We start from the raw sequence: 14756 nt of genomic DNA on the forward strand, positions 1-14756 counted from the left end.
CACAGGGAAACAAGTCTCATTGCCTGTGAATTCTTGGTGGATTTCAGTTAATACGTTTTCAGACACAGCTCTTTAAACAGATGGTGTATATTCTACTTCACATCTCTCTTAGCTGGAGTTCTCTGTTGTAGCTATTTGGAGGTCGGACCGGGACACTATGTCCTCAACTGAGTTGAAGTCTGGTGTTGAAGAAATTCACTCTAGGCTAGTTACTTCCGTCCAAATGTATGTTATGTATAGGTGTGTGTCCCAAATACACTTCACTTGTAATGAACTGGCATGTAAGGTCAGAGGATGGGCATAGGGAAGGAGGGATGGGTGAGGTGAGGAGTAATGGTTTTCTAATCCAGCCCTCTAGGTTTGCTTCAGTTTTACCTTCATGGCAAATATGGTCAATGTTAAGATTGACTCCCATCTCCTCTGATAGATAGTTTCATAATGGGATCATTTTTTGGAATGTAGCGCATGTTGCTAAAAGCTGTGGAGTTGATGGGTGCTGTATGTACAGCTCTAGAGGGTTGGCCAACCCGTTGTCCAAAATAGCTGGCCTTGACTGGCATGTTATTCATTGATTTACTGTGTGTGTGTGTGTGTGTGTGTGTACAAGCATGTAGGCGCTCAATAAACTCAGCCAACTTCATTGTCTGGAATAGCACCTAACACCTGCTGATGAACTGTGGTTTATTATTGTTCAAAATAACCCCTCTGTATATCAACGGAGTGACTCTAGTTTTATGATCTGACGATTTATCTTTCAACGGAAAGGTGTCATCTCAAATGATTCATCCACACGATAGCATTCTGACATTTGTTAGTTAAATATAGAACTATATAACCTCATGAATCTGTTCCTGTCTGTAAAGGTAATGATAACCTTCAGGTTGTCCATAAAATGCCTCGTATCTGGTATGACAAGGCCGTCAGCTTGGAATAATACGTTGGAGTTTCATTAATGCCAGTACATATTTGGGAGATATGTGCTATTCCTTAGCACCTGTGCAAAGTGTTCACCTGCTATTTCTAGAAGAGTGTAAACACATTTATAATACACTGATTTACATTTTACATTTACATTTAAGTCATTTAGCAGACGCTCTTATCCAGAGCGACTTACAAATTGGTGCGTTCACCTTAAGACATCCAGTGGAACAGCCACTTTACAATAGTGCATCTAAATCTTTTAAGGGGGGAGGGGGTGAGAAGGATTACTTTATCCTATCCTAGGTATTCCTGAAAGAGGTGGGGTTTCAGGTGTCTCCGGAAGGTGGTGATTGACTCCGCTGTCCTGGCGTCGTGAGGGAGTTTGTTCCACCATTGGGGGGCCAGAGCAGCGAACAGTTTTGACTGGGCTGCGCGGAAACTGTACTTCCTCAGTGGTAGGGAGGCGAGCAGGCCAGAGGTGGATGAACGCAGTGCCCTTGTTTGGGTGTAGGGCCTGATCAGAGCCTGGAGGTACTGAGGTGCCGTTCCCCTCACAGCTCCGTAGGCAAGCACCATGGTCTTGTAGCGGATGCGAGCTTCAACTGGAAGCCAGTGGAGAGAGCGGAGGAGCGGGGTGACGTGAGAGAACTTGGGAAGGTTGAACACCAGACGGGCTGCGGCGTTCTGGATGAGTTGTAGGGGTTTAATGGCACAGGCAGGGAGCCCAGCCAACAGCGAGTTGCAGTAATCCAGACGGGAGATGACAAGTGCCTGGATTAGGACCTGCGCTGCTTCCTGTGTGAGGCAGGGTCGTACTCTGCGGATGTTGTAGAGCATGAACCTACAAGAACGGGCCACCGCCTTGATGTTAGTTGAGAACGACAGGGTGTTGTCCAGGATCACGCCAAGGTTCTTAGCGCTCTGGGAGGAGGACACAATGGAGTTGTCAACCGTGATGGCGAGATCATGGAACGGGCAGTCCTTCCCGGGAGGAAGAGCAGCTCCGTCTTGCCGAGGTTCAGCTTGAGGTGGTGATCCGTCATCCACACTGATATGTCTGCCAGACATGCAGAGATGCGATTCGCCACCTGGTCATCAGAAGGGGGAAAGGAGAAGATTAATTGTGTGTCGTCTGCATAGCAATGATAGGAGAGACCATGTGAGGTTATGACAGAGCCAAGTGACTTGGTGTATAGCGAGAATAGGAGAGGGCCTAGAACAGAGCCCTGGGGGACGCCAGTGGTGAGAGCGCGTGGTGAGGAGACAGATTCTCGCCACGCCACCTGGTAGGAGCGACCTGTCAGGTAGGACGCAATCCAAGCGTGGGCCGCGCCGAGAGATGCCCAACTCGGAGAGGGTGGAGAGGAGGATCTGATGGTTCACAGTATCGAAGGCAGCCGATAGGTCTAGAAGGATGAGAGCAGAGGAGAGAGAGTTAGCTTTAGCAGTGCGGAGGGCCTCCGTGATACAGAGAAGAGCAGTCTCAGTTGAATGACTAGTCTTGAAACCTGACTGATTTGGATCAAGAAGGTCATTCTGAGAGAGATAGCGGGAGAGCTGGCCAAGGACGGCACGTTCAAGAGTTTTGGAGAGAAAAGAAAGAAGGGATACTGGTCTGTAGTTGTTGACATCGGAGGGATCGAGTGTAGGTTTTTTCAGAAGGGGTGCAACTCTCGCTCTCTTGAAGACAGAAGGGACGTAGCCAGCGGTCAGGGATGAGTTGATGAGCGAGGTGAGGTAAGGGAGAAGGTCTCCGGAAATGGTCTGGAGAATTTACGATTGGGATGGCAGGGCAGTGGTTGTAAAAAATAAAATAAAGTTTAATTTACTGTTATCTGTTTGTCTTAAACTGGAAATCTATAAATAAAGTATTGGAAAGTAACAGTGCCTGGTGCAAAGAATGCTTAAATGTGGCCCTCAAAGTGTCCGTTGCTGTCCCAGTCCCAGTGTAATGGTTAGTGTGTTATCCAGACATCAGGTTATCCTGCCCATAGAGAAGAGAGGAGAAGCCCTCCATGCCAAGAGGAAATGGCTGAGGATTAGTCTTGGAGCTGTTTAGAGCTGAGGGCCTCAGGGCAGCCAGTCCCAGTGGTGAAAGAACACCACATACAGACACTCAACTCAAACACATCAGATATTACTGTGCTGTGTATCTCTATGTGCCGCAGATGAAAACGTCACTAGGCCTGAGTGCATTTAGAATGGTCCCTATTCCTTATCTAGTGCACTAGAGCCCTGGTTAAAAGTAGTGCACTATATCAGGAGAAGGGTGCCATTTTAGACACAGTTTTGTGTGGGTAGGAAAGATTCCAAGGTTTCAATCTTTATCTAGTATTTTTGCCATCCATCCATGCCCCAGTCATTTCACCACTATATTCCTTCTCCTCGTGCTTATTTGTGTGAAACAGAAAACATCAGTACTCTTGTCTCTCATGTCCAGGTAATCCAATCTAAACATGGCAGATGAAGAAAATGAGTAAGTATGGCATATTTATCTTTGTCGTCTCAGAAACTATAGCCTACACTAGAGTATTTTAGTTATGACATTTTTTTTCAAAACAATGTCTTCCAACAAAATGTCTCATGTTTTTTTGTTTGTTTTCTTTTCAGGGAGGAAGGTACAGTAAGACTTTGAGAATTGATTATTACTTTTTGGCTAAACGAAATATGCTTCAAGCCCACTTTAAACTGAGTGTACAAAACATTAGGAACACCTGCTCTTTCCATGTCATAGGCTGACCAGGTGAATCTAGGTGATGTCACCTGTTAAATCCTCTTCAATCAGTGAAGATGAAGGGGAGGAGACAGGTTAAAGAAGGATTTTTAAGCCTTGGGACAATTGAGACATATATTGTGTGTGTGCCATTCAGAGGGTGAATGAGCAAGACAAAAGATTTAAGTGCCAGGCGCATCTATTTGTGTGTGTCAAGAAATGCAATGCTGCTGGGTTTTTCACGCTCAACAATGTCCCATTGTGTATCAAAAATGATCCACCACCCAAATGACATCCAGCCAACTTAACACAACTGTGGGAAGCATTGGAGTTGACATGGGCCAGCATCCCTGTGGAACCTTGTAGAGTCCATTCCCTAACGAATTGAGGTTGTTCTGAGAGCAAAAGTGGTGCAACTCAATATTAGGATGGTGTTCCTAATGTTTTGTACACTCAATTGCACATATATTGCTAAGATTGACTATATTAGCCATATTGCAAATATATTGCTGAGCTGACTTAACCTGTGTCTGCGCAGTCGCAGAAACCCCCACAGAGGAAGGTAAAAGCTTTGTATGGCTTCGTACGTTACTTAGATGTTGTTGGATTGAGTGCATGATAGATATACTGTAGCAAAAATAACTAACAAAAATGATTCATTCATTTTTTTTAAAGCATGCTTCGTGTACCTGATCAAAATATACGTTAAACTAGATATTTTTAACGTGAAATTTCAAATGCTATGTCTACATTTGTCTCTCAAGATAAACATTTTGGAACGTGCATATCATTTGTATACTGGTTTCCTACCCTTCTGTCTTTGTGGTATATGCTTACATGGATATCCAATGTGTATGAGACTTATACCCTTTTCATGTGTCCTACTCCATATTCCATCCAATAGCTAAACACATGTTACACCATGCACTCTCCATTCCATAAACAGAATGTGTTGTTCACTCTAGAATGGTTTTCAATGTTCTGACAATGGTTGCATGAAATGTTTGTATGTACTGTACGGAAATGATACTGATACTGAATCAGATTCAAACAATTTGATCCAATCTGATCATTATGTATGAACATTTGTTTCATACCAGTTTGATGGTGTAATAAACAGTTTGCCTTGATCTTATCGTAGAAGTGGCCCTGACTACAGGTCTAGGATCAGATCACCATACACCAATTCTGAACCATAATCATTATTATCCTTAAACAATATCTGACCCTAGGTCAGTGGTTAGGGCTTCTACCAACTCATTGCCTTGTATGGAACCACTAATGCATCTTCTGTTCACTCATCAGTCGAGGTTGAAGTCCCGGCAGAGGAAGGTAAAGCGTCCCATGTGCTGTGAACTGCATGTATACAGATCCATAAATATAATAGTAGTATCAATATATGCATATTGTACAGCTAGAGATTCAGTTTTCTTCAGTGTTGAAATACTCTATATTCCTATGTCATACATACTAGTTTCACAGAATGCACTGTAACATTTTGCCTCTAGTCACTGGTACCTTAATTTCAGATGGCATACAGTATTCCTATAGTTAATGCTGCATTAATGATTTTGGCTGTATTAATGATGAACAAAACAATGCGCTTTAAGCCTTATTCATATGTCTGATGTCCTTACAATAGATGCTGCTCCTGCAGAGGAAGGTAAATGCTTTTCATATGTACAGATTCTGCATGCTAATATACATGTAATGTACCCCACATACAAGTTATATACTGTACAACAAATAAAAGATGTGGTATGAGCACAGTGTTTTTGTAGTCAATGAAGTTGAAAGCAATTGTCCCGCAGATATTCTGTAATTTATAACGTACATAATATCTCTCCTCGCGGAGCTGTAAAATAATATTTGCTTCATAATCAGATCAAAGGTTGTATTTCTCTCTGCCTTATTGTCTCTGCCTTAGTATAACAGTGGCTGACACTAAACAATCCTATGCTTTTAGCTATAACAGAACCTGCCCCAGAACCTGCAGAAGGTACATTTTTATCTTGGCTATTATTATTATTATTATTATTGGCTTAGTACCAAAAAAAAGTAATCATCCTTATCAAAGTGATAGTTAAGCGATGTATCTACTGTAGGTCTAAATGTGCCAAATAGCTGAACTATCCCTTTTTCAGTGATTTGCTTCACTCGTTGCAAATTCACTAATCAACGATATGACTTTACCACAGAACCTGTCCCTGCAGTTGTAGGTAAACCGTGTCATGGCTTGATATGCTTCTTGTTTTTGCACATTATTATTATTAGCGAATAATAACAATTGATCCACTTACTAATCCTTCGCTACCGTTACCGTAGAGCCCACACCAGACGTAGAACCAGGTAATGCTTTCTTGCTTTTAACATGAAATGTCATTGCTGCATATTAAGATGTACCCTAGCTACAGTATCAATATTAGACTTAAATGTTCAGAGTAAAAGTATACCGGTGTTATTATTTTACCAACAGTAGTTTGGCGTTATGTCGTGGAACATGTTTGTTTTGGTTCTGTCTTCTTTGCTTCAAGCTTTCCTCGCATACTAACATTGTATCTTCACCATAGAGCCAGAACCAGAGCCAGACGACGTAGAAGGTAAAGACCTGTTTTTGCTTTACCATGGTCTTTAGTTTCTAGTATAGATGTGCATTTGTGCTAATAGTACGCATTCCTTAATGCCAGTGAAGTAATCGAAGACACATGAGCAATCGGCATTGTATTAATGCAACATACAGTACATACTTATTTTCACAACACTGGCTGAGTTATTTGTATTATTATATCAATTATAAAATGTATTATTTTTCTTTACCTCATATTTTTTACACTCAACTGATCCACTCCTCATTCTCTTATCCTTACAAAAGAGCCCACTGCAGTAGAAGGTAATTTTGATCTTTTACCTCGACATTACAACGTTTTCCCCTGCATGGTTTATACCTTCTATCTGCAGTAGTAACTTAATGTTTTAACTAGGCACGACAACAGCTTGCAGCTAATCTGGCCCACAGGTGCTGTCAAAGTCGCAACTAAATATTTTTGCACATTCATTTTCATAATTATATGCTTCCTGCTTTATTGATTCATTCATGTGTCCTTGCAACAGAGCCCCCACCTGTTGTAGAAGGTAAAGCTTTTTTTGGGCTTCATCTTACAAATACGTACAGTGCATCATCTCATATTCTATTATTCGCTTCATGCTTTCCCATCTTTGCTAATCAGTCCGATGATGCTTTTATAACAGAGCCGCCCCCCGCAGTAGTAGAAAGTAACGCTTTTCTTGGCTTCGAATTCACTTAGTTTGAGCTGCATTTGATATCCCAGATGCATGTATGTTATAAGCTTTATTATAAACTGGGTGGTTCGAGCCCTGAATGCTGATTGGCTGACAGCCATGGTATATCAGATGTATACCATGTGTATGACAAAACATGTTTTTTTAAATTACTGCTCTAATTAAGTTGGGAACCAGTTTATAACAGCAATAAATCACCTCGGGTGTTTGTGGTATATTGCCAATATACCACGGCTAAGGCCTGTGTCCAGGCACTCCGCGCTGCGTTGTGCATAAGAACAGTCCTTAGCCGTGGTATATTGGCCATATACCACACCCCCTTGGGCCTTATTGCTTATATAGCACACCTTTCACTGGTACCATTTGTGCCACTTTAGCATACCCAGCTAACAAACGTATCATACTGATTAACCCCCATTACTGACTAATGTGTACTGATTCAATATCAATAGACCTTTAACAGCATGCGCTTTACAACGTCATATTCTCACACTTCACTGATCCACATTTCAGTCTTATCGACTACTAAACAAATCGTTCTCATGTCCCTCACATAGAAACGCCTGCAGAAGAAGGTACCTGTTATACGTTGTTTTTGTCTTGTACAGAATGCATGAAGTGTACTCCCATAACTATAGACTGCGACCGTCTGCTGTGAATGTTCATTTGTATTCCTTAGTATCTAATACGTTGTGTTTCATACCATTGACGCTGCCTGTCAGAACATTGAGCCATCACCATGTGATAATGCATTGGTTTTGGTTGCGTAATACACACTTTCATACAGTAGGTTTCATTAGATAAGGCCTATCACTGAAATATCCTGCAGTAATAATCCAATGTGTTACCATAGTGTACTGTACATGGATGAGTCTTGTGTTGAAAGCTCTGTGTGTAATCATCCCTTCTTTTTCTGTATGTGTTTCACCAACAGCCAGTGGAGAGACTCAAGGTGAGTGTTTTCTAGTTCTTTGTAACTTATAGTTCTAGATCCATTCTTGTTCTCTGTAACTAGTTCTAGGTCTATTCTTGTTCTCTGTAGCCAGTTTAAGGTGTAGTTGTCAAGTTCTCTGTGTGTATTTTGTATAGAATTTCAGAAAATCACTCTTAGAGTCATGTGTCTCAGTCTAAAATAAGTTATGTATTATTTTATTATTTTTGCTATAAACAACAGACCATACTGAAGGCACAATTCACAACTGTTGAAACATTTCCAAAGCCATTTATGTTTTAAAAAACACTTAAAACCTTTGGATTTTTCTCAATTTGGTTAAGAGATTTTTAAAAACATTTAGATTTTTACTAATCAGATTTAGAAAATATATATATTGAATTTGATCACTTCTTATTTCTACTTTGAAATAAATATAACAGCCTTTTCTGTTGTGACTTACAGATTCCAAAGCCAAACCAAAGTAAGTGTTTGATTCTACTTCGGCCAACAACTTTCTTGTGGTTTGCCGTGTCACTGAATCAAAGTAATTTAAACGTGGAGTATTTGATGGAATCATCTCTGATTTTTTTCAGAAGTTTTATGCCAAATGTTGCCCCTCCAAAGCTACCAGAGGGGGATGGTAAAGTCGATTTTGACGTGAGTGATGCAATCCTACCAGCTAGATTACCTGAATATAGCAATAAGAGTGCCCAACACACTATTCACTCTGTGTGTGTGTGTGTGTGTTTGTGTGTGTGTGTGTGTGTGTGCGTGTGTGTGTGTTTGTTTTACAGGACCTGCATAGGAAGCGTCAAGAGAAGGACATGGCTGAGCTGACCTCTCTGATTGAGTCTCACTTTGTCCAGAGGAAGAAAGATGAAGATGAGCTCATCAGTCTCGTCAACAGGATCGTAAGTCCTCTACTGTAGCACTGCTGGAGCTCAAACACACACTGCTGGAACATTACATGGGCATGTTTAAAAATATATATATATTATTTTTTATTTCACCTTTATTTAACCAGGTAGGCAAGTTGAGAACAAGTTCTCATTTACAATTGCGACCTGGCCAAGATAAAGCAAAGCAGTTCGACACATACAACGACACAGAGTTACACATGGAGTAAAACAAACATACAGTCAATAATACAGTAGAAACAAGTCTATATACGATGTGAGCAAATGAGGTGAGATAAGGGAGGTAAAGGCAAAAAAAGGCCATGGTGGCAAAGTAAATACAATATAGCAAGTAAAACACTGGAATGGTAGATTTGCAGTGGAAGAATGTGCAAAGTAGAAATAAAAATAATCGGGTGCAAAGGAGCAAAATAAATAAATAAAATAAATACAGTAGAGAAAGAGGTAGTTGTTTGGGCTAAATTATAGGTGGGCTATGTACAGGTGCAGTAATATGTGAGCTGCTCTGACAGCTGGTGCTTAAAGCTAGTGAGGGAGATAAGTGTCTCCAGTTTCAGAGATTTTTGTAGTTCGTTCCAGTCATTGGCAGTAGAGTACTGGAAGGAGAGGCGGCCAAATAAATAATTGGTTTTGGGGGTGACCAGAGAGATATACCTGCTGGAGCGCGTGCTACAGGTGGGTGATGCTATGGTGACCAGCAAGCTTAGATAAGGGGGGACTGACTTTACCTAGCAGGGTCTTGTAGATGACATGGAGCCAGTGGGTTTGGCGACGAGTATGAAGCGAGGGCCAGCCAACGAGAGCGTACAGGTCACAATGGTGGGTAGTATATGGGGCTTTGGTGACAAAACGGATGGCACTGTGATAGACTGCATCCAATTTGTTGAGTAGGGTATTGGAGGCTATTTTGTAAATGACATCGCCGAAGTCAAGGATTGGTAGGATGGTCAGTTTTACAAGGGTATGTTTGGCAGCATGAGTGAAGGATGCTTTGTTGCGAAATAGGAAGCCAATTCTAGATTTAACTTTGGATTGGAGATGTTTGATGTGGGTCTGGATGGAGAGTTTACAGTCTAACCAGGCACCTAGGTATTTATAGTTGTCCACGTATTCTAAGTCAGAGCCGTCCAGAGTAGTGATGTTGGACAGGCGGGCAGGTGCAGGCAGCGATTGGTTGAAGCAGGCAGCGATTGGTTGATGCATTTAGTTTTACTTGTATTGGAGGCCACGGAAGGAGAGTTGTATGGCATTGAAGCTTGCCTGGAGGGTTGTTAACACGGTGTCCAAAGAAGGGCCAGATGGATACAGAATGGTGTCATCTGCATAGAGGTGGATCAGAGAATTACCAGCAGCAAGAGCGACATCATTGATGTATACAGAGAAGAGAGTCGGTGTTGGTGAACATTCTGGTTGGCTCCCATAGCTTAAGCCCGGGCTCAGTGTGCCAACATAGTCTTGAGGTACACAGATTAATCAGGTTGGATACCTTATCTGTCACGGACTGTAACTGTGTGCGTGTGTGTGTGTGTGTGTGTGCAGGAGAAGCGTCGTACCGAGAGGGCAGAGCAGCAGAGGATTCGTGCTGAGCAAGAGAAAGAGAGGCAGGCCCGTCTAGCCGTGAGTCTCTCGTTGTGTAATGTTTCAATTGTGATGTCAAGGCCAACTGCGGCCCAAGTTGTTTTCTCCTCTTCTTTAACCTTCTGTTGCTCACTCCCCGACGCAGGAAGAGAAAGAGAGGAGGGAGCAAGATGAACAGCGTAGGAAGCACGATGATGATGCTAAGAAGAAGAAGGCCCTCACTACCATGACTCACACGTACGGTGGCATCCAACAGAAGGTTAGCGCTAGCTCCACACGCACTCGCTCTCTCTCATGATTACAACATTTGCATCAGAGTTGCTGCCCCCTCGTGGTTATCTTGACACTTGCATGCCCTCTCGCTGTGCTGCGGTGATGTCCATCCACAGCAAGAGGGCAAGAAGGGAGCCAAGAAGCAGACTGAGAGAGAAAAGAAGAAGAAGATTCTGGCTGACAGAAGGAAGGCTCTGATCATCGACCATCTCAACGAGGACAAACTCAAGTATGATATATTTAATTACCCCGAAATACTCACAGGTCTTTGACTGAGTCCCAAATGGCACCCGGGCTCTGGTCAAAAGTTATGCACTTTTAAGGGAATAGGGTATCATTTCAGACACACACTGAAAGCTCTATTTCATTGTTGAAAGTATCTATTGTACAGGTTTATACACCGAAGAAAACATGAAATGCAGATGAATACACATAGTTGCTTAGAAAGTCTGCTGTGAAGGAGAGACCAAAAGTAGAACCTCATGCGCTGACTGAACGCTGGCGTCCCATTGGTTGTCGTCCTGCAGGGAGAAGGCCAATGAGCTGTGGCAGTGGATGATGGAGCTGGAGGCGGAGAAGTTCGACCTCAGCGAGAAACTGAAGAAGCAGAAATACGACGTAAGTGTTCTCACTCCGGTCCAAGCTACGGTGACAAAATCCGTGGCTGTACTGTGCATGGTGATCCACAGGGTAAAAACAAGATCACTGGTCGTGCCTATGACATGACAGTATAATACGGTGATGACTACAAGACTGTGATGTTTTACTTCAAATGGGTCTGGGTCTTTTTCATGTGTCCTGACCTCCATATCATCTCCTCTGTCATCCAATGACTGCATACCACAAGGGGCTGGTGAGGGGAGGACGGCTCATAATAAATGACGGGAGTGAATTGAGGAAAAATGTACTTACTTCAACTGTGATCGGGTTGTCTCACCTATCTCAAAACGAATGCACTGACTGTTTTACGTCTCTCTGGATAAGAGGGTCTGCTAAGTGACTACAATGTTCATGTAAAATGAATGGTATCAAACACATGGAAACCACGTGTTTGATACCATTCCATTTATTCTGTTCCAGCCATTCCTATGTGCCCGTCCTCCCCAATTAAGGGGCCACCAGCCGCCTGCGCTCTCTACCAAAGCATTACATGTGTCCCTTTACATGCTGAGAATGCAGTCTATTTCACAGAGAGTAACTTACACTCTTGAAATACAAAGCCGTTTAAACATATACATGCATATCATGCCACATCCCCTATTCTGAAACTGGTGGTGTTAATCCTACTGCCCAAGAGGACACCCTACGAGGGGCGCAGCTGTCTAAAACTCTGACTTGCTTCCAGATGAATGTTCTCCAGACCCGAATCAATGAGCAGCAGAAGTTGTGAGTAATGGGCTGTGGGGGCGTCAACCTCACTGTTGTGTAGTCCGCTGTCAGTCGTTGTTGTCAGAGTGAGCGTTTTTTATTTTACACTCGGGGCTCAGGGAAGCTCAACCGGGCGACCGGGTCAGGTCAGGTGGTGGACCACAGGTGAATGCTTTCAACCAAAGGTGAACCACACACTCCACACACTCAGACAGGTGGCGGTGCAGCCAGGCCGTGGCTCCAAACTGCAGGATCCCAGGTTTCCCTACAGATTTCAGTCAGTGTGTTGTCTCAGTGCTTAGGCAGCCTCCACTGTGTGTCCCTTCACAGATCAATCAGCTTCTGGCCCGTGTCCAGGACCACCAGAGGTAAGTACCCAGAGCCACACTGGTCAGTTTCTTCTCTATTTAAAAGAGCCTGGGGGGCCTAAACCAACCAACAAATGATCATTAATGCTACTCATTAAAAGAAAACATTAAATCAAGTTTTGGAATACTATCAAGACATTTGCAGTTGGGAACATTCAATGGAGTGTGTCTCAAAAGTGTAAAGTGGCTTCCTCTCTTCGTCTCCTCCCATTAATCGGTATTGATCTGAAGACACAGGGTATGTGAAAGCAACCTTTCCTGCTTTTTTTCATCAGTGCAGATGAAGGAACGGAGACAAGGAGAAGGAGCTAATTTAGACTATTGAGATACACCCATTGACTGTTCACTGTCTTAACCCCAAGGCCTTTTAAAGTCACATGATCCTGCTTGAAGAGAACTAGCTCGGAGCATATGATCCAACCTGGGAGAAAACATTAGGATCGTAGTGCTGCATCCTAATTTGACCAGTCTTTAGAGTGGCTCCTTCCATTCCATCCATCCCTCTCCATTCATCTAGAATAGACCCAAATAGTCTGGGAAGATCGTGATCCTAATCAACAGCCTACTATTGGCCCAAGAACATTGTGTCATCATCAAAACTGGCAGTAGATTATAGTCTTTGTAGGCTAAGGAACTTAGTTAAGTCATATGTATTGCAGTTCATACATTACATACTGTAATGCCTCCAAAAAATGACCTCTGGAAAAAAGGGTTGACTCCTGTCCACTATTTTCTGATGGTAAGTTGAATTTTACATACAGGTATTGGCTGGCTATAGCTTTATAACTCATCTGTCAGGCTTGAGGAATGATAGATTGATAGCCTATAATAAATTATACATTTAAATGGTGCATTACAGGTGATATTCTAACTTCCAATTCAGTCAAATGTTCACTTAGTCATGCATTGATGTCAATGGGAAACTAAGAGAAAATGAGAGTTAGGATTTGGCCCTAAGAGAACATCACGGTAAGACCGCTGAAGATAGGACACGATCGCCATGTCATTCATTCATCCTCGTCCTTCACTAACCCTCGGTCCTGTGTGTGAAAGTTCTGTCTTCCCTTTCATCCTGTGATGCATGCCAACTCTCACAGAACTGTCTGTTTCCATTCCCAACCCCTCCTCCATCCCACACTCCCCCTCTTTCATACATCAATGTCTAACTATCTCTAACTCATTCTTTCAAAACTACTCTTCCTCTCTGGTGCTGAAAATATTTCGGATAGATTTGTTGAAGATGTTCCTGGTAGAACCTTTGAATATACATGTACTCGATATTTAAAATATTTTGTTGGTCATATGTATTCACTCACATTAGTATAATAATCGCTTGAGGAGCTTATCTCAGCTCTTAGTTATACCTACGTGTATTGTTCCCAAGTATACCAATATAATAGCGCCACCTAATGGTCAGATAGAAAGAGTGACAGAGGTGTTTGACTGGCCTGTCTACGCTGTGTGGTTTCACAGTGCCAAAGGCAGAGGCAAGGCCAAGGCGGTCAGGAGGTAATGAGACCTGGCAGGATGAAGTCTTCTGGACTGAGACGCCAGGCGATGACGGAGGATTGTTTTGTTGTTCTTCTTGTTATCAGTGTACATGCAAATTACTATGGAAATGTACTGTTATCACGGTCACTACGGTCACTGTTTGCATGAAGCTAGAAACAATAAAGAGATGTTTGCTTTTGATTCCGTGTCTGGTTTGATTTTAATGAAAAATCTGAAAAGTTTTAATGAAAAGTCTTGAGGCTGAAAAAATGTACAAGACATACCCATTTGAAAATGCACGGACGACTGTTGTAAGTCGCTTTGGATAAAAGCGTCTGCCAATTGGCATATATTATTATTACATAATGTACAATACTGTGGCTCCAGTAGTGCTAAAGCTTTAGTCTCATTTCCCTGAGGTCGTGAATTCAAATCTAGCTTGCTTCTCTCCCTCCAGTTCTGGCTCATAACTCATAACGTAAAGCGTTTTGAGCATCTGGAAAAAGCGTTATATAAATCCAATCAATTATTATTATTAGACAAAGCAACAAGTTATTGAAATACATTTATTTATTAACCACACGTAAATACTACTGTACAACATAACACATAATATTGCCTGCACAGTGCAATCCCTTACAGAAAAACCACATGATTTCGCATGTAGAAAATCACGATGTCACATAAGAAATGTCACTTGACATCGTGTTTTTGGAACAGTACACACGTGAAAACAAAAATGAGTTATGATACACACAGCGCTTTTAACGTAGTGTATTCAACTTACATATGACACACATGATTACATTGTATATGTTTATTTATACAGTCATTATTATTGTGTCCTTACCTGGGATTTGAACAGCATTTCGATCTTCCTGCTACTCCACCAT

The 14756-nt window shown here is 42.2% G+C and overlaps 1 protein-coding gene across 4 annotated transcripts; it reads left to right on the forward strand.

Annotated features, from left to right (window-relative positions):
- The first annotated feature begins 5973 nt into the window (after nt 1-5973).
- On the forward strand, nt 5974-14064 carry LOC115133175 (troponin T, cardiac muscle-like). Of its 4 annotated transcripts, XM_065021725.1 has the most exons (13): nt 5974-5977; nt 6504-6524; nt 7492-7509; nt 7869-7886; nt 8331-8349; nt 8462-8525; nt 8663-8779; nt 10325-10402; nt 10509-10622; nt 10753-10865; nt 11164-11254; nt 11982-12022; nt 13846-14064. In XM_065021725.1, exons 6-13 carry the CDS (start codon nt 8469-8471, stop codon nt 13883-13885), a joined length of 651 nt encoding a protein of 216 aa, XP_064877797.1. In that variant the 5' UTR covers nt 5974-5977; nt 6504-6524; nt 7492-7509; nt 7869-7886; nt 8331-8349; nt 8462-8468; the 3' UTR covers nt 13886-14064. The 4 variants fall into 4 exon arrangements, with proteins under 4 accessions (XP_064877797.1, XP_064877795.1, XP_064877794.1 ...); XM_065021722.1 differs by lacking the exon at nt 5974-5977 and having other exon boundaries at nt 6507-6524; XM_065021724.1 differs by lacking the exons at nt 5974-5977; nt 11982-12022 and adding an exon at nt 12335-12372 and having other exon boundaries at nt 6507-6524.
- Nucleotides 14065-14756: the final 692 nt, after the last annotated feature.

This window comes from Oncorhynchus nerka, linkage group LG8 (genome assembly GCF_034236695.1).
Source record: "Oncorhynchus nerka isolate Pitt River linkage group LG8, Oner_Uvic_2.0, whole genome shotgun sequence".
NCBI lineage: Eukaryota > Metazoa > Chordata > Actinopteri > Salmoniformes > Salmonidae > Oncorhynchus > Oncorhynchus nerka.